The sequence below is a fragment of the Aspergillus melleus genome, assembly GCF_016097325.1.
Source record: "Aspergillus melleus strain CBS 546.65 chromosome Unknown contig3, whole genome shotgun sequence".
Taxonomy (NCBI): Eukaryota; Fungi; Ascomycota; class Eurotiomycetes; order Eurotiales; family Aspergillaceae; genus Aspergillus; species Aspergillus melleus.
In genome coordinates this window covers 870,010-897,576 of record NW_025763372.1, presented here as the reverse complement: position 1 = coordinate 897,576, position 27,567 = coordinate 870,010, and the positions used below count along the sequence as shown (strand labels likewise).

The 27,567-nt window shown below is 51.3% G+C and overlaps 11 protein-coding genes across 11 annotated transcripts; 6 read left to right on the top strand and 5 right to left on the bottom strand.

Annotated features, from left to right (window-relative positions):
* Positions 1-715: 715 nt before the first annotated feature.
* On the bottom strand, positions 716-4,258 carry DOA4 (putative ubiquitin C-terminal hydrolase; the record flags this gene model as incomplete). Its single annotated transcript, XM_046087010.1, has 3 exons — positions 716-3,610; positions 3,742-3,942; positions 4,019-4,258. 3 exons carry the CDS (start codon positions 4,256-4,258, stop codon positions 716-718), a joined length of 3,336 nt encoding a protein of 1,111 aa, XP_045942976.1.
* A 511-nt stretch (positions 4,259-4,769) lies between these two features.
* On the top strand, positions 4,770-7,638 carry vps27 (ESCRT-0 subunit protein VPS27). Its single transcript, XM_046087009.1, has 5 exons — positions 4,770-5,078; positions 5,150-5,282; positions 5,354-5,635; positions 5,696-6,467; positions 6,528-7,638. The coding sequence occupies exons 1-5, from the start codon at positions 5,011-5,013 to the stop codon at positions 7,469-7,471; spliced, it is 2,199 nt and encodes a 732-aa protein (XP_045942975.1). The 5' UTR covers positions 4,770-5,010; the 3' UTR covers positions 7,472-7,638.
* Positions 7,639-7,918: 280 nt separating this feature from the next.
* Positions 7,919-9,490, top strand: LDX57_005328 (FMN-dependent alpha-hydroxy acid dehydrogenase; the record flags this gene model as incomplete). The annotated part of the gene is made up of 4 exons (XM_046087008.1): positions 7,919-8,006; positions 8,057-8,814; positions 8,872-9,092; positions 9,148-9,490. 4 exons carry the CDS (start codon positions 7,919-7,921, stop codon positions 9,488-9,490), a joined length of 1,410 nt encoding a protein of 469 aa, XP_045942974.1.
* Positions 9,491-9,804: 314 nt separating this feature from the next.
* On the top strand, positions 9,805-11,015 carry LDX57_005327 (ketopantoate reductase family protein; the record flags this gene model as incomplete). Its single annotated transcript, XM_046087007.1, has 5 exons — positions 9,805-9,845; positions 9,901-9,994; positions 10,058-10,112; positions 10,183-10,382; positions 10,443-11,015. The coding sequence occupies 5 exons, from the start codon at positions 9,805-9,807 to the stop codon at positions 11,013-11,015; spliced, it is 963 nt and encodes a 320-aa protein (XP_045942973.1).
* Positions 11,016-11,464: 449 nt separating this feature from the next.
* LDX57_005326 (uncharacterized protein) lies at positions 11,465-13,433 on the top strand (the record flags this gene model as incomplete). The annotated part of the gene is made up of 6 exons (XM_046087006.1): positions 11,465-11,734; positions 11,794-11,904; positions 11,977-12,076; positions 12,135-12,201; positions 12,269-12,732; positions 12,847-13,433. The coding sequence occupies 6 exons, from the start codon at positions 11,465-11,467 to the stop codon at positions 13,431-13,433; spliced, it is 1,599 nt and encodes a 532-aa protein (XP_045942972.1).
* Positions 13,434-14,020: 587 nt separating this feature from the next.
* Positions 14,021-14,955, bottom strand: LDX57_005325 (fungal specific transcription factor domain-containing protein; the record flags this gene model as incomplete). The annotated part of the gene is made up of 3 exons (XM_046087005.1): positions 14,021-14,592; positions 14,699-14,882; positions 14,944-14,955. The coding sequence occupies 3 exons, from the start codon at positions 14,953-14,955 to the stop codon at positions 14,021-14,023; spliced, it is 768 nt and encodes a 255-aa protein (XP_045942971.1).
* A 1,962-nt stretch (positions 14,956-16,917) lies between these two features.
* Positions 16,918-18,221, bottom strand: LDX57_005324 (uncharacterized protein; the record flags this gene model as incomplete). Its single annotated transcript, XM_046087004.1, has 2 exons — positions 16,918-17,734; positions 17,797-18,221. 2 exons carry the CDS (start codon positions 18,219-18,221, stop codon positions 16,918-16,920), a joined length of 1,242 nt encoding a protein of 413 aa, XP_045942970.1.
* A 1,109-nt stretch (positions 18,222-19,330) lies between these two features.
* On the bottom strand, positions 19,331-20,680 carry LDX57_005323 (uncharacterized protein; the record flags this gene model as incomplete). Its single annotated transcript, XM_046087003.1, has 3 exons — positions 19,331-19,497; positions 19,558-20,495; positions 20,553-20,680. The coding sequence occupies 3 exons, from the start codon at positions 20,678-20,680 to the stop codon at positions 19,331-19,333; spliced, it is 1,233 nt and encodes a 410-aa protein (XP_045942969.1).
* Positions 20,681-21,323: 643 nt separating this feature from the next.
* Positions 21,324-23,172, bottom strand: PUT2_1 (L-glutamate gamma-semialdehyde dehydrogenase; the record flags this gene model as incomplete). Its single annotated transcript, XM_046087002.1, has 3 exons — positions 21,324-22,808; positions 22,877-22,984; positions 23,053-23,172. The coding sequence occupies 3 exons, from the start codon at positions 23,170-23,172 to the stop codon at positions 21,324-21,326; spliced, it is 1,713 nt and encodes a 570-aa protein (XP_045942968.1).
* Positions 23,173-23,270: 98 nt separating this feature from the next.
* LDX57_005321 (uncharacterized protein) lies at positions 23,271-24,613 on the top strand (the record flags this gene model as incomplete). Its single annotated transcript, XM_046087001.1, has 6 exons — positions 23,271-23,526; positions 23,589-23,600; positions 23,651-23,748; positions 23,803-23,838; positions 23,891-24,522; positions 24,583-24,613. 6 exons carry the CDS (start codon positions 23,271-23,273, stop codon positions 24,611-24,613), a joined length of 1,065 nt encoding a protein of 354 aa, XP_045942967.1.
* A 212-nt stretch (positions 24,614-24,825) lies between these two features.
* Positions 24,826-26,752, top strand: LDX57_005320 (uncharacterized protein). The gene is made up of 2 exons (XM_046087000.1): positions 24,826-25,272; positions 25,363-26,752. Exons 1-2 carry the CDS (start codon positions 24,848-24,850, stop codon positions 26,615-26,617), a joined length of 1,680 nt encoding a protein of 559 aa, XP_045942966.1. The 5' UTR covers positions 24,826-24,847; the 3' UTR covers positions 26,618-26,752.
* The last annotated feature ends 815 nt before the right edge of the window (positions 26,753-27,567 follow it).

The following is a 27,567-nucleotide window of genomic DNA, read 5'->3' as shown; positions in this document are numbered from 1 at the left end:
GCCAAAGTGGCCGGATGGCGACGGGCCAATCACGGCTCGCTTATTACCGGGCTGAGTCATCTTGTGCCTGAGGCCCCCAGTTACCCCGTTGGGCTTCCCCAACCGACGACTCTTGACCTCGGATCTTGTGAACAGGATAAGATTGCCCCTTTCAGTCACGGTGATCTCATTAACTTCGCCGACTCGGGTCCACCGTGCTACGGAGTAGTGTCCTGCTGCCTGCGGTCACCTGTGTGCTGACTATGAGGAGGTCTGCCTCATAGATCTATACACTCCGGAGTAGATGCGCTTACCCCGAGTGTACCACCAACTGCCCCCTCCCAGGGCCGGACAGCAGATAACCGTCCAGGTAACCTCGGGGGCTGATCCGCCGGGTAACGTTGTCGGGATTCACTGCCCGAGTCGGTCTGCCAGTTGCCCCGCAGGCGGACGAAAATACCTTATTCTTCTGCACTATGGAGTATGGAGTAGACGGGTGGATCACTATTCAATCTCATCCAAACAGAGGCTGGCTCTTTCTCTATCTATATACAGTCATCGGAACTCGCTGGAAATGACTCGCCATGCTAATCTCACAGAATCAGAAAGAGTTCGTTACATGCTCGTGTCACGTGCTGGTGGTCATGCGAAACAAATGGGGGAAAAAAAACAAGCAATACAAAAGATAGGAAAAGAAAAATCATGCAAAATCCCGGATACAACGGTGCCTCCTCCCTCACTTGGCCGGGACTCGCTCGTAAAATACAATGTATGCTTGCTCGTTCTGCAGTCGATCCTTATAGTGGAGATCTCGAGGATTAAAGTCCGTTACCCGGTGATCATCGAATCGGCGCCAACATTGCCGCTGCGCATCGCGGACGAGCGATATATAATGCCCGCTCCCCATCGACGACCCGATATGGCGGAGCACCCCGTATGCATCGTACGTGAACGGCGGCGCCGTGGCTGAGATCATCTCCGGTCGCGCAGGTGCCCTCGGATCTGCCGATGGCCCCGGGTTCGACGGCGCAAATACGAAATCGTCCATCCGAAGGCCGTGCAAGGGAAACTCGATGGGCGTGTGGATCTTTCGGGCGCTGTGCGTCTTCGAGGCCGAAAACCGCTTGAAGTGAACCACGAGAATCTGCGGGGCCCGCGTGATGATAATCTGTTTGGTCGCAACTCGCTCACACTTGCAGTACGGGCACTTCCACACCTCGTCGCCGCTCAACAATTCCTCCTGACAATAGCTTCGAAGGCACTGGTAGACGTCACCCGTTCCGGACGGAGGGATCTCCACGCTGATGCTGTAGAACGCTTCGTACGTGGTCGACGTTCGCTGGCAGGTCGTGCATCGCAGGCGACTGGCGTGCTGTCCCGCGAAGAGCGACGAGATGAACGACTCCTCGCGATGGCAATACCGGTCCCATTCAATCCGCGAGACCTTGGACACCGGCATTCTCTCCCGCTGTACTTCCTCGCTGAAAGTCAATGGTCGCAGAGGCGTCCTCTGCCAATTGATGTTGAGGTCCTCATGGAGACAATCAACCACAAAGTCAAAAAACTCCTTGGCGTCTTGCTGCCGGTCGATGGCCCACTCTTGATTCAGACGCCCGCAGAAGTTCCTGAAAGAGGTCGGCATAATTACCTCCACGTCGTTTTTCCACAGAGACCGGATCAGGTTCGCGAACAGGCCTGGCATGACTCCCTGAGAGCCTTTCCAATTCTTCTGCACGTAGAACCGAAAGCGATCGTCGATGAAGAACTTACTCAGTATGAGCGTCGCGCTCAGACACTGAATCGTTGAGTTCATATAGCAGGTAACCCCGAAGTTCGTCAACCCCGTCCGAGGAAGTTTGATGCGATTCAAGATCGAGTTCGTCGTGTACAGCGCGGTTTTAGTGGCAGAGTTTTGCCGCTCTAGCGTTGGCTGGATCTGTCGACCATCCGATACTCCGCTATAGCTGGGACGGGGAACTGCGGGCGGAGGACGCGAAGGCGCTACGGGAACGGGAGCTGCATAGTTGGGCGCGGTCGGGACTGGTTTTCGAGAGTGCGGTGCCACCATGGATTCCTGAACGGTGTGTGGCTCTGGAAAGCGGCGCAAAAAGTCCTCGTAAGTGTGCACGAATGGCGAAGGTGGCTGCTCTTCCTGTACCTCGTCCTCCGGTTCCTCGGTAAGTTCACCTTCTCCAACATACGTGCTGGTATCAATCTCTTCGTTCTTGGATTTCTCCATCCATTCCGTCAGCTCTTCGGGGTTCAGTGGCTTGTATTCGCGAAGCCGCCTTTTCCTCACTTCCAAGCTGGAATTGGCACTCGCTATTGTCGGCTTCCTTCCAAGTGGTCTCCCGGTTTTCCGCCTATCTTGAATCGATCCCATGGCAACGGCAGTGTTAGATGTGACAAGGGATTGTTGTCCAAGAAGGTCAACCCACGCATCGAGGCCACCCAGAAGAAGCGCCGGCGGCCGCCCATCCTTCAAAGCCTTATAAGGATTGAACTCATAGAGGGTGTCATGCAGCGCCCGTAGATGAGGCGCCGTTGTCCCAACAGGCGATCCTGCCAAGTAACTGACAGAGCCCGTATTTTGATCATAGTAAACAACCATGTCAAATTCGTTGCGTCGCTCGAACAAAGACTGTTCCTGCTCGGGAGATACTACCAGCCGCTCCTCGAGGTCGTCTGCAGACACATTCTCGTTCAGCGCCACCGGTTCAATGCAGATAATGGACTTGGCAAATATATGGCCCTCGTCGTACTGGTCGCGCGAGCGTACATCGATCAACAAGATATTATACCGTCGGAGATACTCAAGTAAATCTTGAGCGCTGATAGTGGGAGTGTGTGGAATGTCTGCGGTGCTGCTCCGAGCCTCCTTCATTTGGTGGATCCCGTTCGGGGTGCGTGATCTGTAAGGGTTGTCGTCAAATCCGTTCCGACTCGGACTTCCGCGAGGCGAGTTGGAAAATTGAGAGTATCTCGGGTTAACGGGGCGTGAGCTCTCCGTAGAGGTCCTAGGGGGGTTCGAAGGTGGCTGCGACGGCACCGACCAAATAGGACTATAAGTAGGATCTGGAGCTCGAGGCAATGACGTATTGAGGGGGAGCTTCGGAGGTAGAGTCGGTGCACCGTGAGGAGCACCCATGCTGCGAGGGCCTAGGGGACGTCGCGAAGGTGAACTAAGTGCGGAGGTTTGCTGTGACCGTGGGGGAACGTAAGAAGATGGTCGAGAAGAGTGATGGTCGGTGTTTTCTTGGAGCGGCATGGAAATGGTCCCGTTTTGACCGTTGATGACCGAATCTAAACCATTTGTCGTGGGAGGTGAGGCTCTCAATTTGGCAAACCTCTGTGCTAGCATATCTTCTGGAGGGCTTGAAAATCTATTCATGTTTGTATCGAGCGACCGCTGGAACTCCGTGGGACTGGGCATCCGTACTGAATTATCTCCCGAGTCGTTCCGGCGGCCTCTCGGGCTTGAGCTTCGAAAAGTCCCAGCAGGCAGTATTTCAGAGACCGGTCTCGGAGAACTGTGCTTGGGTGTACCGGAGGGCTGTACGTTATTGATAAAATTATCCTCTAGGATCTGTCGCTTGATGTCATCCATTGTCCCTTGCTTCGTTCGCACAGCCTAGAGTCTAGTTAGACAATCCGAAAGATCGACCCAAGAAGGTAAAAGGCAGAAAAACAAGATAGACAATAAATTATGTAAAACCAAAAAGTGGGAATCCAGGAGCTCAGGCGCCCCGCCGGAAATCATACCATCATCAAATTTGCGAACTGTTTATACCACCGAGGACGCTGGCTTATAGTGACTCGGTAGTCTGCATGATGCGGGATAATGTTGACGGTGATCTCGGAGGCGCGAAGGTATTGGACGTAGGCTGTGTCGGGCTGATCGTTGTCGGCGAAACTCCTGGCTTGCTGAATTGCCTCCTGGGCTCGACTCAGTAAATCATCCAGCTAGACGAATAGACGATAGTTAGCCAGTGATAAGGTGGACAACTCGCCAATTGTGGTCACGGTCAGGAAGGCTTACCGACGAAGATTCGTTCACGTCTAGGGCAGCGGCTTCATCTTGAAGGTCTTTTATGCTAGGGAACCGCGGGGATCGAGCACCATGTGGAGCAGAGGGGCCGTTGTTCTGAAGAGCGCCAGCAGTTCGGCCAATGTGCCCTTGACCGCCCGAATACACCCCCCCGATTGAGTGAGGACGAGGTGTCTTTTCCCAGGGTGGAAATTCGGGAGGCGAAGGCAGAGCCGCTGCATTCGAGGACATTCTGCAACGACTGAGATGGGAAGTGTCTCAACGCATGACCCAGCAGGTTTCGGAGTGTGGTCGGCGGAGGGATGGCCGCAAGTGCTCGGAGGTGGCTGCGGAACTAAGTAGAGGGACGGTGCCTAAGGACTCGGATCGAAAATGTCCCCCCAAATAGACGTGAAAAGGAGAAGAAAAAGTAACATCAAAGAGAAAGCGACCCGAAGAGGTCAGGTAGACGGAAGGGGGGCGTGCCAGACCAGCAGGCAGACAGATTGCAGGAACAACAATCGGGGATGATGAAGCGCGGGATGCAGCGATTCCGGGGAACAACATTAAGGGATTCAGGCATTCAGGCATTCAGGACCAAAGTCAGTTACGTACCCCGGCAGAATCCCCTCACCGCCGGGAGGGGAACATGATGCCTGGGGCCTGGCGGATGACTCAGCCCTAGTAGTGGACGCCAAGACTGGCGGTTACGGCGAGGTTATGGATGGATCTGCCTGCCTGGAGAGCTTACTTGACTTGACATCAAACACCCGACCTTTCCTTCTCCCGTCCTCTTGCATACCTTGTCCTCCCACCACATAGACTTCTTCTTGCTTTCCGCTTACATCTGCCTCAGTACTCTTCCTTTCTTTTTTGCTGCCGTTGGAACGCGTCTCTTCTCTCATCCCCTCTTTCCGCCCGCTACCCAACGTCATAGGGTACCTGTGACCCGTGTTTCGTCAAGTCCGTCAATTGCGCGATCCTGCCATTTTATCACCGTCGTCATGGCGGGATGGTTCTCCTCGGCGTCGCCGCTCGATGAACAGGTCGAGCGGGCGACCGCATCGTCTCTGTATGTTGTCGATGTTCCTCGCCGATCGCTAGCTCCATTCATCCTATGAGTGATTCTAACAGACCCTGTAGGGAAGACATCTCCCTGAATCTCGAAATCTCCGACCTGATCCGATCGAAGAGTGTTCAACCGAAGGAGGCGATGAGATCATTGAAACGCCGACTAGAAAACAAGAATCCCAATATACAACTAGCGACGTTGAAGGTTCGCTCCGCAAAGTCCCCCCCCTTCCCCTCTTGTCGATCTACATACTGACGGAACCGCCATCTCGGTAGTTAACAGATACGTGTGTCAAGAATGGGGGCACTCACTTCCTCGCCGAAATTGCGTCTCGCGAATTCATGGATAATCTAGTCTCCTTGTTAAAGACGGAGGGTGCCCCGCTGAACCCGGAAGTGAAAGACAAGATGCTAGAGCTGATTCAAGACTGGGCAATGGCGGCTCAAGGTCGCATGGATTTAAGTTATGTTGGCATTACATATCAGAAACTACAGGAGGAAGGGTTCCGATTCCCGCCTAAGACGAAGATGAGTGGCAGTATGCTAGAGAGTAGTGCGGTAAGCTCCCTTCCTTGAAACGCGCGCCCGTTGCCTCTGCTAATACTGTTTGGCATTAAGCCTCCCGAATGGATTGACTCTGATGTCTGCATGCGATGTCGCACGCCGTTCAGTTTTATGAATCGCAAACACCACTGTCGAAACTGTGGTAATGTCTTCGACGCACAGTGTTCTAGCAAGACGCTTCCTCTTCCTCATCTGGGAATCCTGCAGCCTGTCCGTGTCGACGATGGATGCTACGCTAAACTGACCGCGAAACCTTTCCCCCCTGGAGCACTTTCCGATCGATCCGCGTTCAAGAACAACTCTATCACGAAATCAAACTCAATGGAGCCCCGTACGGCTCGGGCGGAAGGCGGGTTTGACGATGATCTGCGCCGGGCTTTGCAGATGAGCTTGGAAGAGGCACAAAACAAAGGTTCGAGCGGCTACATTCCGCAGTCACAATACATGGCGCCTGAGCCGCCCAAGGCCTCCGAACCGTCGAGGACCGAGGAAGAAGAGGATGCGGATTTGAAGGCGGCCATCGAAGCTTCGTTGCGTGATATGGAACAGCATAAGCAGCAACATGCAGCCGCTTTGAAGAATACGAGGGTCCCAGAGACCCCGACTCAAGGTGCACCGGTCGCTACTGAGCTACCTAAGAATCCATATGAACTCAGTCCTGTTGAGGTCGAAAACATCCACCTCTTTGCCGCACTCGTTGACCGACTACAACACCAACCGCCTGGCACCATTTTGCGCGAGCCCCAAATACAGGAACTTTACGAGAGCATTGGTGCACTCAGGCCGAAACTGGCGCGGAGCTATGGTGAGACTATGAGTAAACATGGTACGTTCTTTTCACTCTCAGGCCTAATTTCTGCACTAGCTGACCATATATGATTACTAGACACGCTTCTCGACCTACATGCTAAACTCTCTACTGTTGTACGGTATTACGATCGCATGTTGGAAGAGCGCCTGTCGAGTGCATACTCGCAACACACACTCGGATACGGAACTGTTCCTGGCGCTGCTGCGCAATATCCTAATATCTACCAAATGCCTCCGCCGCCGGCCGAAAGTAAGGCGGGGGCCGAAAACTTTTACTATGGAAACCCAGTCGCCGAGAAGACGCGGCTAGCTGACTCCCCGTATGCTCCTCAATATCCATCAGAAAGGGTGAATCCTGAAGGGGCCGGACCGCGAAGCGGCGCTATGAGCCCCGGCGTGTACCCACCCCCATCTCAACCTCTGTCTCACAACCAACCCTGGAGTGGTAACGCTCCCATTGCATCCCCTCCGCCTTCAAGCTCCAACCCGGCATTCCCTAGCAACCCTGCCGCGTATCCTGGTCCTGGGGCTCCGGCACAATTCTATGCGCCTCCTACTCAGCGAGAGCCAGCTCCACACCCGTACCAGGTTCCCCGTCAGGGCGACACGGATGCCTCTTACCAGCCGTCCCCTATAACACGAACCGATTCTCTCTATCAGCAGGGCGGGCCGCCTAGTGCTCCTGCTCCAAGTGCACCAGAGCAGCCCCCCTCGATGGACCAGGTGCCGTCTGCCGCCTACATGCAATTAGCAGATTCGCAACCCGGGCAGCCTAATGGTCATCCTGGTGTTCAACATGCTCCGCCGGAGCAACAGGCGCATTCATATTACTATCCTCAACACCAGCAACAACAAACGCCTGGTCCGCCACCTTCTATGTATCCGCAGAGTACTCCGGCACCACAAGGTGCGTACCCTGCTGGGGATGTTTCCCCAATTGTTGGACATCCGTCCCCCGTGCAATACCACCCGCCACCGCAGACTCGCCCAGCAGCTGAGGAGAGCTTGATAGAGCTTTAAGGCATGGGCTGGCTTGCCTTGGTGATTAGTACCGTGTCTCATTCATTTTTCTTTGTCTTTCTTTGTCCCCTCTATGGCAATTATGATACCAGATCCTTGGATTGTTTGCAGACCATGAAATTGTATTTACATTCCTTGACGATTTCAATCAAAGCTCGCAATGACATGAGTCGCTTCGTAGGGTAGTGAGGTAGAATTGTGCTCAATCTGCACCATCGGAGGCTGGGATGGTGAGCGCGCGGAGAAGGCGCCGAGGGCTACGGAAAAGATTCCGGGCCACCTCCTTCGTACTTCGTACAGCCCAAGAGCACCCCCACGCTCAAGCTCAAATGGACCCGGAGCAATTTAGCGCAATCGTTCTCAATCCTTTATTCCTATGGTCCATTCAATGAAAACCAATATGCCATCCCCCGTATCTCCATCATCTTTCCCATTCCACCGCTCGTCATGCAGCTGACTCGCGACGAAGTTCAGAAACATAACAGCAAAGACTCCTGTTGGGTCGCAATACATGGATCTGTCTACGATGTGACCGGTACGTCTAGCCTATCTCTTTTGATCTCTCTCCTGATTAAATCCCTTTAGATTTCGTCGACTTACACCCAGGCGGGCCCCATGTCATCCTCCGCTGCGCCGGGAAAGACGCCACGGAGGACTTCGACTCCGTGCATGATCAGGAGCTCCTAGCCCAGTCCTTACCGTCTTCTGCCTTTCGTGGCCATCTCGAGCCAGGGTCCCTGAGCAAATCGAGCAATACCAACGAGCACGTACCCGAAATCAAGCAAACCGATGACTCGCCACCTCCGTTGACGACCCTCATCAACCTCTACGACTTCGAACACCTCGCGCAGAAACATCTCCCGCCTAACGCCTGGGCGTACTACTGCTCCGGCGCGGACGACGAGACCAGCAAGCGTCAAAACGCCAAGGCCTACCAGAAGATTTCGCTTCGACCGCGCATCCTGCGAAGTATCCGGGCCGTGGACACGAGTACGTCCATCTTGGGTAAATCGGTCTCGTTACCGGTGTATATGAGTCCGGTGGGGATTGCGAAACTTGCGCATCCGAATGGTGAGCGGGCCCTTGCTGCCGCGGCGGGCAAGGAAGGGGTGGCTCAGGTGCTGGCGAACGGGTCGAGTTTTCCCATTGAGAGCGTGATGAAGGCTCGCGTGCGAGAGGACCAGCCGCTGTTTGCGCAGCTGTATGTTAATAAGGATATTAAGAAATCGGAGGACACGGTGCGCAGAGCGGATGCCGCTGGGGCTGGCGCGATCTGGATAACGGTAGATTCGCCGGTGGTTGGAAAGAGGGAGATGGATGAGAGATTGAATCTACAGGTCCAAGTGTGTATTCTGTTTTGTGGAGTGGGCTTGAGTGCAGTGATTGACATACTTGCCTAGGCTCGGGACAACCCAGCTACCAAGGGGCAGGGTGTTGCTAAAACCATGGCAAGCTCTATCTCCCCGTTCATCGACTGGGATATTCTTACGTGGATACGCGGCCTTACCTCCCTGCCTATCGTCATCAAGGGCATTCAATGCGTCGAAGATGCCGTTCTCGCATACGAGAACGGGGTACAAGGAATTGTCTTGTCCAACCATGGTGGCCGTTCCCAGGACACGTATGTTGACGCTATAGTCCGGTGTTATGATCTTGAGCCTTGCTGACAAGAACAGAGCACAACCACCACTTCTCACCCTTCTGGAAATCCGCCGCTACGCGCCTCACCTGCTTGAAAGCAAGATGCAGATCTTCATCGACGGAGGCATCCGTCGAGGCACTGATGTACTCAAGGCACTCGCATTGGGCGCAACAGCTGTTGGACTAGGCAGGCCTTTCCTCTATGGACTTGCGAGCGGCTACGGTGAGGAAGGAGTTCGACGAACTATTGAGATCCTGAGACAGGAAATCGAGTCCAACATGGTCTTTATGGGTGTGAAGTCGTTGGAGGAGCTAGGCCCACAGTTACTGAACACAGCCCGGTTGGAGAGGGCTATGGTTGGGTCCGTGAAGTTATGATGGGTGCTGCTGTAACTATTCATCCTACAGAGCTACACACTTGATACCAACCATATACCACCATATTCACCCCCACGCACTTACAATTCCTGGGGAAACTAGCTCCTTTCCCTGAAGATCCGTGCACCTGCTTGTCATCCCACATTCCCCAGGATTTGAACCCCCACGCTCGTCGGCCTTTCCCCCGATTCAACCCCGCATTGTCGTCTGCCGATCCAAAATCATCATCATCGGGGTTATAATTCAGCATTTAATCTACTAAATAGCTCTCTCCGAGCAATTCCAATGCACATTGTGACAGCCCAGCATCCAGTATGAGTGACACAATTGAAGTCCTTCTCTACGGCTTGGGAGCGTATGTACACAGGTTCGACGCCAGGAGCTATCTTCCTAACTCAATAGATTTACAGCATAGGTTCCTTCTACGCCTTCATCCTCAACAGGTCTGAAAATGTGCGCCTAACGGTGGTCGCGCGGTCAAATTACGACGCTGTCAAGGAAAATGTATGTTCAGCATTGCATCAACTTGCCTGGGAACGAGCAACAGGATTGACCATAGCATTATAGGGCCTTCTCATCGAAAGTGAAAATCATGGCCAGCATCGCTTTCGACCTCATAATGGTGAGCTTGCTTAGCCGCTTGTCAGCTCTGTTATAGCTTTTGTTTCAGGGGAAGTTAACCTGTCGTCTAGTGATCAAGTCCCCGGACGAAGTCACCAGCTCCTTCGACTACGTCGTCTGCGCACACAAAGCAATCGATCAGGAATCTGTCGCCGCGCGACTCAAACCCGCGATTAACGAGAACACGACCATCGTGATCATTCAGAATGGGGTGGGGAATGAGGAAGCGTTCCGCAACTCATATCCTCAATCGTCTATCATTACTTGCGTGGTATGTTATAACCCCTCCCCTTCAGCATTAACCATCCATCTAATATCAAATGAACAAAAGACATGGGTCGGAGCCCGCCAATCCACCCCCGGAACAATCACGCACACCAAATCCGAAGACATGCAAATTGGACTCTTCACCAACCCTTCCGTCCCCTCCTCCCTCGAAAAATCCCGCCTCGACACCTTCGCCGCCCTGCTTCAGCACGGGCAAACCAAATTTCAAGTCCTCGAAGACATGCAGCTCCAGCGCTGGGAGAAAGTCGTGTGGAACGTAGCCTGGAATTCCCTAACGACATTGACCCTGCTTGATACGCAGAGCTGGTTGAATTCCTCGCCCGACGCCACGCCTCTCACGCGCAAACTCATGCGCGAGGTCATCGACGTGGGGAGGAAGTGTGGTGTGGACCTGGACTACGGGCTGATTGATCGTCTGATGGATAAGATTAATGCTATGCCTGGGATCGGGAGTAGTATGCAGACGGACTGTCTTAATAAAAGGCCTATGGAGATTGATGTGATCCTGGGATTTCCGGTGAAGAAGGCGAGGGAGTTGGGGGTTGAGACGCCGATTTTGGAGACGATTCATACGTTGGTTAGAGCTGTGGATGTGAGGTTGAGGGCTTCGTTGTAGGACTTTCTAGGTAGTGTTTATATCAGGCTATATAGATACGGAGAGAGTGGTATGAGTAGGTCAAATGATTGGATTGAAGTTGGCATATCAAATCTCTAGCATTCTCCTCTTTTTTAAATGAACTCGTTTCTCCTACGGCGATGTACCCCGGTAACACTACGGAGAACCTCCGAATAAGGGTGATCCTACACCCCCCTCCCCATTACTATCCAACATCCATCACTTGTCGCAACCCCCACGGACAGAATGCGGGGATGAGCCACTTCCCCATGTTTTCTGAATGCCCCCACGCCTCCTTCGATGCTTTGCGGGTGAAAACATCATATCATGTAGATCAAGACATGCCTGGCTTACCCGTCCAGATAAATCCGATTATCTGGTGATTTTCATCTATCTCCTACCTTACCATCATTGTAACTATCATTAACTATTTGGTACTTACTAGAAAGATGACAGTCGAATCCGACAGCCCAATATCAGCGCCAGCGCCAGCACCTGCTCCAGCCATCGAGCAATCAACAGACAAGCATGGCACGGCCCATCTTGAGAATGTTCCAGCAGAGCCAGGCAAAGTGCACAATGGCGACATGGCCCTGGCTCTCTTCGACAACTTCGACGAGCTAGAAGGGGCTATCGATCCGGTTGAGAACAAGCGCTTGGTTCGCAAGATTGATCTCATGATTTTGCCTTTCCTGAGCGTTTGCTATGCATTTTACTATGTGCGTTAATATTATCATCTGAGGGTTCTTTTAGAAGTGCTTTTGCTAATTGATACAAGATCGATAAAACAACCCTCTCGTACGCGGCTATCTTTGGCATTAATGAGGATTTAGGGCTTTCTGGCGAGCAGTATTCGTGGCTGTCGAGTGTTTTTTACTTTGGATTTTTGGTATGTCTTGGCTAGAAGGGAGGTTCATGGTCTGCATTAGACTGTTAGGCTGATGGCTATTATGATCAATAGGTTTGGGCACTCCCAACGAACTTCCTGATGCAGCAGTTTCCCGTGGGTAAATATCTGGGCTTTAATATCTTTCTCTGGGGATTCTTTCTCATGTTGCAAGGTATGTATATCACCTCAGTTTTATTTGCTTCTGAAGATGTATGCTGACGCCTACCAAGCTGTTGCAAAGAACTTTACTCAGCTTGCCGTTTTGCGTGTTATATCCGGCGCTGCGGAAGCATGCAGGTATACTTACATCCACTCCACCAAGCCCTTGTCTTTCCCCCAACCAAACATGCTGACTTCAAACCAGCGATCCCGCATTCATGCTCATCACCAGCATGTGGTACACTCGACGCCAACAGCCCATCCGAATCGGCATCTGGTACACAGCCAACGGTGCCGGCATCGCGCTCGGTGGTCTTCTAGGCTACGGCATCGGCCAGATCAAAGGTGCCCTGGCATCGTGGAAATACGAGTTTCTGATCATCGGAGCCCTCTGCTCGGTCTGGGGGATCGTAATCATCTTCTTCCTCCCGGATTCCCCCGTGTCTACACGATACTTAACGGACCGAGAAAAGCGCCTTGCTGTCGAACGACTGCGGGATAACCAGACCGGTGTGGAGAATAAGACCCTCAAGCTGGCGCAGGTCTGGGAGGCGTTTCTGGATTGGAAGGTCTGGTTATTCTTACTGCTCGGTTTCTCGGGGAACATTCCGAACGGTGGGATCTCGAATTTTGGGACGTTGATTATTCAGGGGTTTGGCTTTTCCACGTGTAAGTTGCCTTGCCTGCTCATATCAAATCCGTACCTACCTACTATCTATATAGCCACCCATGTCGAACATCAAAGCTAACCAACCCTTCCTTTCCTATCGGATTGGACCGCAGTGGTAACAACCCTCATGCAAATCCCCTACGGCACATTCATTGCCATCATGATTCTCTTCAGCGTCTGGCTTAACGACCGCCTCCCCCCCAACAACCGCTGCCTCGTAACAATCCTCTTCCTCCTCCCAAATGTAGCAGGCTCCTTTGGACTCTGCTACCTCCCCGAATCAAACCGCGTCGGCCGCCTCATCTGCTACTACCTAACCGGCTCCTACAACGCCTCCTTCGTGATCATCCTGTCAATCCTAACGGCCAATATCGCCGGGCACACGAAGAAGGTCGTCACTAACGCGATGATCTTCCTGGGTGTTTGTGCGGGGAACATTGCCGGTCCCTTCTTCTATAAGGGGGACCAGGCGCCGCGGTATCCGTTGGGGATTTGGTCGATGATTGTGGCGAATTTTGTGGAGATTGTCCTGGTCGTGATGTTGAGGATGGCGCTGGCGTGGGAGAATCGGAGACGAGATCGACTGCAGGGGATTGGGAGGGATGGGGAGGGCGAGGAGGTGAGGCAGGCGGAGATGGCGAGGACGGCGTTTAGCGATTTGACGGATAAAGAGAATTTAAATTTTAGGTATATTTATTAGATGGGAGCCTTGCAGGCTAGAGATTCTGGTGGGTAGATGTTGCTGTCGAGAGGGATGGACAATGTGGTGACTTGTTGGGAGATCCTATACTTCGTCTGCAAAATCTTGATAGTATAGGCATGCTATGAACATTTTGAGTATAACATCTTGATAATGGAATTCGTTATTAGCTAGCTATGCATAGGTGCATATTGAGATAAAGCTCAAAGAGCATAAAGATGGTTACAAATCATACAGTCTCCCATACTACTAGGGGAAATACACTCACACAAAATGAGCTGCCCCTTACGAATAAGGAATACGATTGGAAGAAGACTTGAATTGACTATATTGTAAAGGAGGGTTGACTTTGTTCTTTGGACATGTTCGGATATTGTTCTAGCTTAATATACATGAATAGCAGGGTTAGGGGTTTGGCTATGCTGTCTTCGTTTATATAAATACAGCAACTAGCTAGTAGAGCTACGCTCCACTAGAAGTTCAAATGCATCTTGCAGCACTAACAGCGGAAGCAGCAAGTGATCATATAAAAATCAACAATGAACTGTAGTTATAGTATCAACAACCCACCAATCCTGATTAAATGATCACCCCACTGGTGCATTCAACAATTTCTCAATCTCAAGCCAATCCATATAATCCACCCCCGTCAACGGCAACGTCGGATGGTGGAAACTGGAATAAATTCCCTCCGCCTCTTCCGCGAAGTCTATATCCAATTCACCCTGCATATCAAACGCCCCGTCTGACGGAGCAGAGTAATTCCACGGTTCAAAGAATCGACTTTCGTCCTGGTGGAATGGCTGTCCTCCTACAGACATATAATGTGTCGGTGGACCTGGTTGATGAGACGGTATACCGTTGCCTCCTTCTCCCTCTCCCGCTCTCTCTGAAGCCGATCCTTCGGTTTCACCTACTGGCCTATCAGACGCATCGATATCGAAGGTATAATCCGGCCAGACATGCGAGCATGATTGGGCAATGTCTTGAAATCTTTGCTCCGCGGCGAGGTTTCCAGATCTAGACAAAAACCGCAAGACATCGAATGCTTGGGTTAATGCCGCGGGCGGGTTCTTCTGTGATGGGTTTGTGAATCCCACCATGACGAGAACAAAAGCGGCTGAGAAGGTGGCGTCGAGATCGAAGAAGCCATATCGTGCTATGAATACAGGGGTCAGCTCGAGTCGAAGTACCGGGAGAAGACAAGAAGTATGGCCAATTGGAAGGGCATAGTATAAAGACTATAAGAGAGGAGGGTGACTAACGAATAATCTGCTGGAGACGAAGAGCATATAGTATGGCCAGACTCCTGGTTGCTGCCTCGTTGCAAGTATCGCAGAGTCGTGCTAAGCTATCCGGGACGGATTCTGGTGGTCGGGGCGGTTGTTGACCCTGTGCTGCCACTCGTACTTTATGTAGGAGCATCGGTCGAGTGCATAATATAATAGCCTGTTCATTGGGGAATATGTTAGATAAAATTGAACCCCAACTTGCGGGACTTTGAACACACTTGGAGTAGCATTAGATAAAGCGACGACCCTGTCCGCGAAACCGTTTGCAACGGGCGCGAGAAATCGAGAAGTAGGGACTGAGGAAATGATCGGCCTATATCATGTAACTCTTGAATGATGTCCTGGACCTTTCTAACAAGTTCGATTTGAGTGATCGTGGCGTTTCCATAGAGCGCTGGTTGGGTAGGTTAGCCTGAACGTTGTGATAATTTGTGAGCAGAGGTTCAATCCCACAGGACATGATATCGTCGGTGACGCGAGCGATTCTGATGTTGATTATCATTGCGACTGGCGATTGAAAGCCCACGGCGTGTTTTGGGAATCCTGCTCGGAGCTGTCGCTCATCGGCGCCAGCGGCGAGTCCCATGCCCGATGATAAGCGTCTGCATGCTCATAGATTGATCATCAGTTTCTACCCAGCCACATCGCTAGTTGAAGGACATCATGTATACCTATCGAGCATATATACCGTCCACCAAAGTCTTAGTCGATGCGTACTTTGGGATGGAAGACAGTTCTGTTCGTGTTCGGGTAGATTGCACCCCAGAGCAATCGATAGCCTTATAGCGAGACCGATCTTTTTGGTAATCATAAGCCACGGTCGTGGTCGGCAAACAAGCATTAGCTGAATGACTAGCATAACATACATGAAGATAAGCATCAAGCTTTCGATCACACCATTGTAGGTATGTTGTGATCAATGTCAAGATTTCAACTGCCAATACCCCTTCTCTGGTGAGTTGATGCAACGGAGGCAACCGTTTGATAGCCTCTGCAAATAGATCGGATCCAGGCGGTTGAGATGTCGGCTGTTCAACGTCCATGAGTTTTGCCATCGCCATGACCAAAAGGTACTCAGTATACCATTGTGTGCGTTTTTGTGTTTCTCGCGTGGCTGGAGATTGGAAGAGCAGAATCATAGAATCTGAGAAAGATCGCGAGTCGAAGAAGTGTTGGCTCACGCCAAGGTAGAAGAGAAACTTGTCTAATAGGTGCTGTGATGCCTCTAAGGACGGTATAGATGGGCCATCCGCATCGTCAGCTAACGTTTCCAGTGAGCCCCACTGATCGTCAGTAAACGTTTGCCTATCCCTTTCAACATGTCGAGGGGTCCGCTGGTTAGACATGGTCAAGAGTGACCGTACTTGGGACTCGAAGGCCGGACCGGAGGTCAAGTCTGTAGCTGTTCTCCTGTAAGTGGGTTTTCGTTGTTGTCGAGTGATGATATCATGCTCTTACCCGGACTGATACCGGCAGCGCCATCACTGCAATCTAGGGACTGAGGCAGACCATTTCCCACACAGTCTCTTGGACTTGAGTGCTGAGGTTGCGGTGGTTGCTGTGGTTGTCGTGAGGTATTTACAGGGCTCGAATTTGGGACTGGACTGTTATGTAGCGAAGTCCCTCGGGGGGAAGCTTCATCGCCGGGATTCCGAGCAGCAAGTTGCTCCTCGTACGATTGAATCTTGTTCAACAACCGCTTCACTTGACTGCAGCAAAGTCAGTACGTCGCCGAGTGGAGTAACAAGATGCATGCATAACTCACGCCTCAGAATATCGTTTGCGATCGGGACGTCCAAAGACACATTCCCAGCTGTGTTTCACGCAGGCGCCACAGGGGTGCTCGCCGGAGCATTTCACCTTGCGTCGCCGACATGATTCACATCTGAATCGATATCGGTGTTAAATCATGTTTATCAGAGGTTGAAATTCAGCATCGACTTACGCATTAGCAGATCGGGGGTGTCCCGCGACCATCGTGGATGCTTTGCGTGGATTGAGAAAGTTGTGTTCGGGCAGTCGGTCCGGCAAGCCGTGGGCGAGACTGTCGGCTTCGTCATGCCGACCCCGGCAGAAACGATCCGAGATATACTTCGTTGGACCACGGTAGACAAAATTATGAACTTATGATGACTTCATTGTGCACTATGCTTACGACATAAATCCATTTCTAGGTAAATAGGTACAGTACATCACTTTATACTCTTTCGGATCCGACGAAGAACCTCTCGCCGGACCTGGAGATATTCCTCCTTTGTGCGCTCAACCGCGTCTCGATTCTCCACAGCACGCCGCAGCAAATAAGACAGACAGTCCCCTAGAGACCCCCAGCTGAGACATTTGAAAACCTCCGGGGCTGCTCGACCGGCAGTGTTGTCGCCGTCATTTCCAATTTGCAACAGTCGACAACTCACCCCGTCAGCCATGCCTAACAATTGGCCGTACTGAACCTTGGTGGCAGGAAGTCCGGCTAGAACCTGCTCATCGGACCATCTATTGGCCAACAGAGCACTATCCTTATTATGAGTAGCTAGAAATAGCTCGGCAGACGGGAATGTCTGCTTTCCTTTGCCGAATGGTCCAAGCTGGCGCTTGATGACGCCCTCCGCGATGGAGTTATATGAACTATCAGTATCCGACTTCGTATCATTGATGACTCCCCGAGGCTCTGAGTTAATATACGCCCCTCGTACCAATTTGATTCCTAGAGTGAAGTTTTTCTTCTCTGCCACCTCGAGATGAGCAAGGACGGTGGCAGGAGTGCACTTGAGGTACGCCTGGTAGGTGTTGTAGACCACGGCTTCGCCATCCTTATTGAAGTCTTCCATCAGCTGAAGAGCAATCTCATCGATTGCTGGCTGAACAGATTGTTGCTCTGCGTCGATGAAAATCCGAGCCTGGCGCTCTACGGCTCGCGCGCAAATTTCCCGGAGCGCCAGCGTCATCTGTTCGGGCAAAGGCTGTCTGGCCAGCAAGGCGCGCATGGCTGGTTCGCCCGCGCCGGTCAATCTATAGGGTCGCAGACAGTCAATGCTGGGTTCTCGGAAGTTAGAGTAGGCGTAGTATCTCACTTTAATGCTAAGATGTCGCCCTTCCCGACCATTTCGACCGTCTCGAGAACGCCTTGTCTCCATGCCTCAATGTCAGGGTTATGCGAAGGAGTCGGCGAATAGTTTCCAGTTTCACTCGAGGTTTCAGGGCTCGTTGTTTTTTCTTTGGAAGCATCCACCACAACCTCTCGCGCATAGGTCAAAATGACACCTTTGAACCCCATGTCTTTGATGTTCCTAACTGTGGATCGAACCTCATTGCCATTCTCCCCGGCACAGAAATGGTTGTAAAAGATCGGCTTGAGAATGCCTCGTAGAATGGGATTCTTATTCACATCCAAGAGAGCGATGCGCGGATGCACGATCAACGACAAAAACCAAAGCGCAGGCGTCAGTAGCCATCGGTGCGAAGAGACCGTTGCGACGAGCAAAGATCGTACTAGCATTTTGGTCGGAAGCAGAGAATGCGGTGGAAGCGGGGAGGTGTTAACTACAGTCTTCGCGCTGCCGGCTGAGGAAGCTGAGACTGTAGGTTTGTATGTGCGATTCCATGATGTGGTAGTAATCGCTCGGTACCTTGATTGCCGGAGAATCAATCGGGCATTAGGCTGAGAACAGAATGGTTTGATGACCGGCATCCTGAATTAGAGATGGAAGACTTGTGAGTTGTGACAGGGTTGAAGCCAGTGCAAAGAAACAGGACCTCTACGAGGTCATTAACAAGACCTGTAGATCGTTGTTCTTCCTTATCGCCTGGAGTGGGTCCGGGGATGCATTGCCGGGGCTTCGGATGTGAGCCGAAGAAGCCAAGCCCGGGTCTTGTCTCCGGAAGGGCGCAGAAGTGGGTGATCATCGGATTATCCGAATGATTGCATCTAATGCATGATGACAGTGAACATGCATGACCGATCAATGATTATTAATTACAGATGAATAGTTAGTGGTATACCCTCGGTTGATCTTTGGCACTCACATGGAAGATATTGATGGCTCCATGTCTCTCTATGTTTGTAATGCCATCGTGTGGAATAGGGCTGTATGTTTCTGGACTATCTATCAGGAGCCTATAGTTCAATTGTGCCAATGATTCAGATTTCTGGTGGTAATTCTTCATCTGCTCGATAGCCTCCAAAGGCCGATGGCGCGTCAATTGATCAGTTTTGTTTCAGAGCGCCCCAATCAGGTAGTATATCCTGGAACCTGTTCTGTTAGGAAGTTACGGTCCTAACCTAAATTCGTGCACTTAGCTCCTTTCATATCACTTTCCGAGCCCATAACATGATGACGAAGCAAATTTCCACAAAAGTAAACACCAAGCTACCACCAAAGACAAGACTATGATACGTCCACGCGTTATTGGGATCAAGGTTGGCAACTTGGCACACAATAGCCCAAGGGAGGACATAGAGAAGGTTGGAGACTAGAGACTGTCCTAGATACCACAATGGGCGAGTGGCCAACAATATGGTCGCAAGCTGAGTGGATATTGCGTATAATATATAGCACCTGTGAAGTATGTATAAGTCAAGGGTCGCTATTGTTACTGTAAACTCACTCACCAATCTATCGTTTTCCACATGTGCGCTGTAATCTCGGCCACCGCTTCGGACTGGCTGAGATAGAACGCAAATGGTTTACAACCGAATATGGCGAGGAAGATGCAAAGCGGTACCTCGATAACCATGGCAATAAAAGCAGCAAGTAATGCTGGTCGTGTGGTCACTAGAAAAGGTAAGTGTTTCAGGAATAGAAGCCACACACGTTGAGGGCGTTATTGCATACCCAAGAACTTCCTGTACTTCCCACACTGTATATCGTTGTTCTTGAATGAGGCCCAAACATGCCCAACAAAAGCTAGTGATGTCGCCTCCAAGGCCTGAACCGGTACCATGACAAGTCCCCATCGGATTGTAGTGAAGATACCCCAGGCTGTAGCGTAATCTGCTGACATGGAGACGATTCCGGCCACCAGCCAAAGATAGAGCGTATTCCGGATGGCTGACTCCACGAAGGTGAGAGAACCAGGCTTAAGGAGTGTGAAAAGAGCAGACAAATTAATCATCTCTCTGCTCCAGGGCCGTTTATTCTGGGTCTGGGTTCTGTTCGTAGTTATGATGAAATAGACTAAGCCCGAGACAGCAGCAATCATATCACAGCTCAGACGGATCACGGCCTGTATGTTGACGTTTGGGGTCCAGCCGCCTACGTGGAACTTGGATATCACGAGTAGATCCAGCACAATGTTCACCACGACCTTGACAGTGCTTATCAGGAGGGGAACGTCGGGCTTATCCAAAGCCCTTGTCGCATTCGATGCCGCAACCTCAATAGCAGAGCTCAGAGCCGAGAACGCACTGATTCGGACATAGGTGATACTAGCCTCTTGGGCCTCACGCGGAACGAACGTTGCTGCAAATGCCCTGGCTGCTCCAGTAAAGGTTATACTCATGATGAGCCCTAGTACAGTCTGAATCGTTATTAGAGTGTACGCGAGGCCCAAACGAGATTCATACGATCGCGTGGATTTGTCGGCAATCGTTACCCAGACGGCACGGGGAAGACCTTCATTGAGGACCTCTGCAATAGTACCGATATAGGTATACACGTCTGTGGTGACGACTAGGGAGGAGTCGATGTTGGCAATCCAGACCTTGACTAGTGTGGCGTACAGTGCAGGAAGCGTAAAAGCGCCGATGTTGAACAGCAGAGCTCCTGTGTAGCTGCGCACATATATGAGACTGGTTGATAGACGTTTCTATGGATATCATTATGCTTACCTCGAGCGATGCCACCATCCTCCACTGACAGCCCATTTGAGAGAGCAAAGGCCAGGATGTGCCGGTTGAATACCAGCACCAACAGCCACTGTAACCTCAGCGGAGCTGTCCTCTCCATTGGGACCCATTGTAGTAGCTTTCTGAATTTTGGAGCCTGAAGCCATCAGAGCAGAATGAAGCTTCTACAAAAGTGAGATGTAGATAAGTAGTTCTCTTGAACCGAGTGCCCCGCCCCTGGCCAAGAGATGTTTGCGCCAATCAGCAAGGATAGATGTTTGCTTTTTCTCTTTCCCTTTCTGGCTCGGTTGAAGTTGTTAGCTCTATTGAATGGCACATCTCATTTTGACGGAGAGTCCTACTGTACTGGGAGGCGACGAAGCGAAATTGGTATGTGGTAAGGATGGCGACATGAAATGGGGTCTGTTTGGCTGCCACCTAGGAAGAGAAAGGGCAGAGAAGGGTCAGCCAGAAAACTGTGAATGTTTGCTTGGCCAATATAGGTAGTGAATGTTCAGCTCCTGAATCATACATAATGATGCGATGCCACCTAATGCATGTTTGAGAACCGGTGAATGTAACCCTGTGGATAATCTATACAAACAATGACCATGATATAATGACGGTGCATTATGCATGTACATACATGAGGTTCATAATTCCCTAGACAAGAGATCTTAACAATGAATACAACAGAGGGCTGCTGCCCAATACGTAGTCCACAAAGAGACGCCAGACTGCTAGTCTAGCCTTCAAATCCCCTCATTTTACACTTTAAACTTCATTAGAAGGATAAGCAACCTCCTCCGCGAGCTGAAAATCCTCCTTGATACTTCTGATGCTCGCGAAACGCGCAACCAAGTTTGAACTCGTCGCCTTATCGTTCGTACCGCTAGCCCTCGAGCCCCCGAATGGCTGATGGCCAACCACCGCTCCGCTGCTCTTGCAGTTGATATAGAAGTTCCCAGCTGAATGACGCAGTAGCCTCTCCGCGACTTCAATCGCCGACCGATCCTTCGCGAAGAACGCGCCGGTGAGACCGAACTTGGTACCCTTGTCTACCTGTGCCAGAGTCTCTTCGAATTGGCTGTCGGGATAGACATACACGGATAGAATGGGGCCGAAGAACTCGTTCTTCATGAGTGAATGCGAAGCGTCTTGGACTTGGAAAATCGTCGGGTGGACGAACCAGCCCTTCTCGCGGGATGTCGTGCCACCAGCCAGTAGAGTGACTGAGGGATCTTTCTTCGCGTCATCAATAACATTGGCGAGTTTGGTGAACGATCTTTCATGAATAACCGGACCCATGAGATTCTCAAACTCCTCGGGACGACCGATCTTGATCTGCTCAGTTTCGCGAACGAGTTGCTTCTTGAACTCCGGCCATACGGACTCGGAGACGTAGAGTCTGGAGGTTGCAGAGCACTTTTGGCCCTGGTATTCGAAGGCTCCGCGAACGGTGTTCACGACCGCATTGCGAATATCTGCGCTTGAGTGAACGACTGCGAAGTTCTTTCCGCCGGTTTCGCCAACAATGCGAGGGTAGCTATCGTAACAGCCGGCGCGGACACCGTCGGCAATCTGGCCATACAAGTCACGGAAGACTTCAGTCGAGCCGGTGTAATGCAAGGCCGCGAACTCCGGACGCTCCAACACAGTATCCGTGACCGTCTTAGGGTCACCGGGCAAAAATTGAATGACATTCTCTGGAAGACCAGCTTCCTCGAGGATTTTCTTTTGCAGGTAACCCGCGTGGACCGCATAGTCCGAGGGCTTCCAAATAACAACGTTCCCCATAATCGCCGGCGCAGCGATCAAGTTAGCCCCGATCGCCGTGAAGTTAAAGGGACTGATCGCGTAGACGAAGCCCTCCAGGGGACGGTATTCGAGGCGATTCCACATGCCGGCATCATTCATGGTATTCTGCTGTTTATACAGCTCCGAGGCGTAGTGAACGTTGAAGCGGTAAAAATCAGCCGTCTCCGCGGCCGCGTCTATCTCAGCCTGCCAGATGTTCTTGCCCTGTCCGAGCATCGTGGCGGCCATGATGTCGTAGCGGTACTTGGTTGCAACGAGCTCGGCGGCGCGGAGGAAGATCGCGGCACGGTTGTTGAATGACATGTTCTCCCATGTTGGTTTGGCTTGTAGAGCCTTTTCGATGGCCTCGTTGACCTGCTCGGCTGATGCTTGGGCATATTTGGCGACGGGTTCTGAGTGCGCCGATGGGTTGCCTTGGGTGTGGGTTAAGCTCGAAGGAATCTATGCGAAGGGAATGGTGAGCTCTCTGAATTTGCTGATGAATTTGGCAGGTTAAACAAATAATATACCTCTTGAGCGCCAATAGAAAGGGGCACCTGGATGGGCACCTGGCTCTTCAGCTTGTTCAAGGCAGCTTGAAGCTTCGAGCGCTCAACAGAACCCTTTGCATAGGTCGGCTAGGAGAAGAGTCAGAACCTTCAATGCACTTGGTCGTTTATACATATTTCCTTCTTGGAATACTAACATTTGGCTCATTGCGAATGGGAGGTACACGAAAACTGGCCAATCCCCCTATACTCCGCCGCGTGGGAACGCTGACAGCAGACTTGCGAGGGAGGGCACAAGTTCGACGAGGGAACACCATGTTGACAAGCTTTCATGTCAGACTGTGTGAGAGGGTAATCAGAACGACAACAGCGCCATCACCCTAGTTTCCTTGCGTCATATTTAAAGTCGTGGCCAATGCTGGGCCTTCGGGGTGACGATGCCGAAGTCTCGGATGACATCCGAGAGCACCAGCAGATAAGGCCAGCTCTTATCTTTGGAGCGTTCCTGCGAAACCTGCGACCAGAAAGCCAACGTCCTGTGCTTGAAGTGACCATGGCTACAGATGCGAAACTTGTGACCCCAGAGGCAGCTGCGCCGCCAATGGATTGGAAAGAGAATGTGAAAGATCTCACTGCCGGCGCTGCGGGAGGTGTAGCGCAGGTGTTAATTGGTATGGAGAGACAGCTCGATGAATGGCTACTCCTACTACAGATATTGCTAACAATCAATCAGGCCAACCATTCGGTATGTAATAAATAGCTGGAGGGCAATTTTCATGCTCCTAACCTCCTCAGATATCGTCAAGGTGCGGTTGCAGACGCAGACCGGCTGTTCAGCGCTCTCAGCAGCGCGCAATATCTGGACGAAGGAAGGCCCCTCGGCCTTCTATAAGGTTCGCAAGTCCCCTAGAAGTACCACTCAGTAATTCTCTAACTTTTCTGGTCAGGGAACGCTAGTGCCCTTACTGGGCGTCGGCGCTTGCGTAGGTCAATCTACTCACGTACTGCCTTGTATACCGTTAATAGGCAGTATAGGTTAGCATTCAGTTCGGCGCCTTCCACGGCTTCCGACAACTCATTGAATCTTACAACCACCGAAACGGCCCTGTTCACGACAAAAGTCTCTCCCTCCCCCAGTTCTACCTGGCTGGTGGATTAGCCGGAGTGACAAACAGCGTCATTTCCGGCCCCGTGGAGCATATTCGCATTCGGCTCCAAACGCAGCCACACGGTACGACCCGACTCTACAACGGGCCCTGGGACTGCGCACGAAAGATCATCCAGGTGGCCGGTCCTGGAGGAATCTACCGCGGACAAGTCGTGACGCTCCTTCGCGAATTCCACGGCTACGGTGTATGGTTCGCCGCGTATGAAGGACTTCTGAAAATCCTGCAAGATCGGACCCAGATGAAACGTCATGAATTGCCGAACTGGCAGATCGCTGTCTGTGGCGGATTAGCGGGTGAAGCTTTGTGGCTTCTGAGTCACCCGTTGGACGTGATTAAGAGTAAGATGCAGAGTGATGGGTTTGGTCCGGATCAAAAGTATCGCCACATGAGACATGCGTTCCAGGAGACGTGGGCTGTTGGGGGTATTCGAGGGCTATTCCAGGGTCTGGGGCCTGCGTTGCTGCGTGCGATGCCGGTCTCTGCAGGTACATTTGCCACGTAAGTTGACGGTCACTACTAAGTATGCCTCTTGGCAGACACGGGCTAACACACGAGCAGGGTGGAGATGGTGCGAAAGATGTTAGCGTAGGGCGCCCTATCGGTGATTGAATGCCGAGATGTCATTTTTAAATTTCATTATAGTCAGTAGTCACTGCTTAGATCATGCAATAAGCGTTGATGTCAGATCGGCTTAATATCCGAGCACCACGTATATACTTCTCTGTCGAATATTACTCCCAACAGTCCTCTATATAGCCCTGCCAGTTCCCTTCTCTCTTTTGCTTGCCAACATCAATCTCTAAATTCTTCATATGTAATCACCATGACAAACACCTGCGAAGTCATCGGAGGCCTTGATTCTCCATGGCACGTCTTCACTCCTTCCCCTACCCTACCGACCCGAGGCCCAGAGCAGCATCCCAAGAACACGGAAAAGAAGAAAAGCAAAGGGGGAAAAGCCCCCTTAATCGGAATTGGCGCTTCCAAGGAAGATGACTTCTCAACCTGGTACCAGCAAGTCCTGCTCAAGAGCGAGATGATCGACTACTACGACATTTCGGGCTGCTACATCCTGCGCCCAGGATCCTGGGAAATTTGGGAGATACTGCAGGTTTGGTTCAACAAGCAACTCCGACAGATGAAGGTTCGCAACTGCAGTTTTCCGCTGTTCGTCAATGAGAAGGCGTTGGGCAAGGAGGAGAGTCATGTCGAAGGGTTTTCCGCTGAAGTGGCCTGGGTGACGCAATCGTAAGTTGGCTTGTCCTGACCTTTAAGATGACCATATTGGGGTTTCAAGCTACACATTTGATTCTTTGATGACTGACAATTCATCTGTAGGGGCAAAACCAAACTTGACAATAAAATTGCCATTCGACCAACCTCTGAGACCATCATTTACCCCTACCTCGCGAACTGGATCCGCAGCCACCGCGACCTGCCAGTGAAGCTGAACCAGTACAACTCGGTCGTACGCTGGGAGTTCCGTAACCCTCAGCCTTTCCTGCGCTCGCGGGAGTTCTACTGGCAGGAAGGCCACACGGCCCATCTTACCAAGGCCGGCGCCGATCAAGAAGTCCTTGAAATCCTAGATCTCTATACAACCATTTATCAGGATTTCCTCGCCGTGCCGGTAATCCCGGGCCGCAAGTCGGCGAACGAGGCTTTTGCAGGCGCCGACTACACGACGAGCGTGGAGGCGTTTATTCCCTCGACTGGGCGTGCTATCCAGGGAGCCACGTCTCACGCCCTGGGTCAGAATTTCAGCAAGATCTTTGACATCTCGGTGGAGAACCCGCAGAAAGACAGATCGTCGGACTCGAGTCGCGTGTTTGTTTGGCAGAACTCATGGGCGTATTCGACTCGTGTCATTGGGGTCATGGTGATGGTTCATGGCGACGACAAAGGCTTGGTGCTTCCTCCTCGGGTTGCTCCCACACAAGTGATCATCATTCCAGTGGGTATCACAGCCAACACAAGCGATGAGGAGAAACAGAGTCTTTACGACAACATTGCTCAGCTCGAGAAGACATTCCTAGATGCAGAAATCCGCGTCGAGACCGATCTTGCGACCGAATATTCACCTGGATGGAAATTCAACCATTACGAACTGAAGGGCGTCCCTCTTCGTCTGGAATTTGGTCCGAAGGAGCTTAAGAATGGTTTCCTCTCAACATCCCGTCGAGACACTTTGGAGAAAGGACGGATCTTGCTGACGGACGCTGCAACTGAAGTCCTTGCATTGTTGGAGACTATCCAGTCTGACATGTATGCGCGGGCCTTGGAAAAGTTCAGAGACAACGTCAAAGTAATCACCGACTGGGAAGGGTTCACGCCTGCGATCAACAATAAGCACGTTTGTCTGATTCCGTTTTGTCTGAGACCGGAGTGCGAAGATCAGATTAAGAAGATGAGTGAGCGTTCGAGCGCCTTGGAGGGTGAGCAGCAGGATGCTAGAGCGCCAAGTATGGGGGGTAAGAGCTTGTGTATTCCTTTCAAGCAGGTCACGGAGTTGGAGGGAACTAACACGCCATGTCTGGCGAAGGGTTGTGAGAACATGGCCGCGAAATGGACTCTATTTGGCAGGTCATATTAGTGAAACAGAGGAATTCATTTCGTAAACAAGGATACCTGGAGAAAATACGAGCTTGGGGTTAAGTGCTGTTGTAAACAATCACCGGATGACGTATTTCCTTGATTATAATCAATAAAAAGTTAGATCCTGGATCAGTATGACGCTCGGAAGATATTTTTATCGGCTTGCTGACAGTTTTGAAATGTCCTTCTCCAAGTCCCAGAATTGACTGTGCCTGTCAGGAAGCAACTTTTTGCGGGCCCATGGACGGACTTCCGCACTCATCTCGGTTGTTTCCCTGTCCAAGAAACATTACTCTTGCAAAAAGGTCTTGGGAACATTCCGCGGCATGTGTAGATATGGGATCTGGCGGAATACTTTTGCTTTTCTGAACAGTGACTTGGATGACACTGCAGCCGGTGACATGCCGAATTCTTTGTAGATAATCTTCTGGCGCAATCTTTGGCACTTCAATCCCACCAGCTCTCCTCTATATTTCCTCCAAACGCATTGCAATAATGATCATCTCCAAGATCCTCCGTTGATGCTCGGCTGGCATTCGAGTACTTGACTACCGCTGCTTGGGGCACTTCTGAGTCACTGGGGAAAACAGAACAGATCTATACCGAGATATAGTGGCATATTGACAATTAAATTGCATGAAATCCCATCTTGAAACCTATCGTTTGAAGCCAAATTAATACCAAGTGCGGATAGTACTCATGCGAGTGACGCCTCCAGCGCGACGATTGTTTCGTCATTGGTAACTCCAGTCACGATAATCACAAATAGTTAAAGCTTATTCTTTGATGCAAAGTCCAAACGACTGCTCTTCACCGACTCGACCCGGACTTGTCATGGATAGATCATGGACATGCTAACCACTTTAGACCAGCTTGAAGAAGCATATCACAGATGCCCTCAAGCAGCAGGGACGTTCTGCAATTACATGTCCTATTTAACTGGTATGG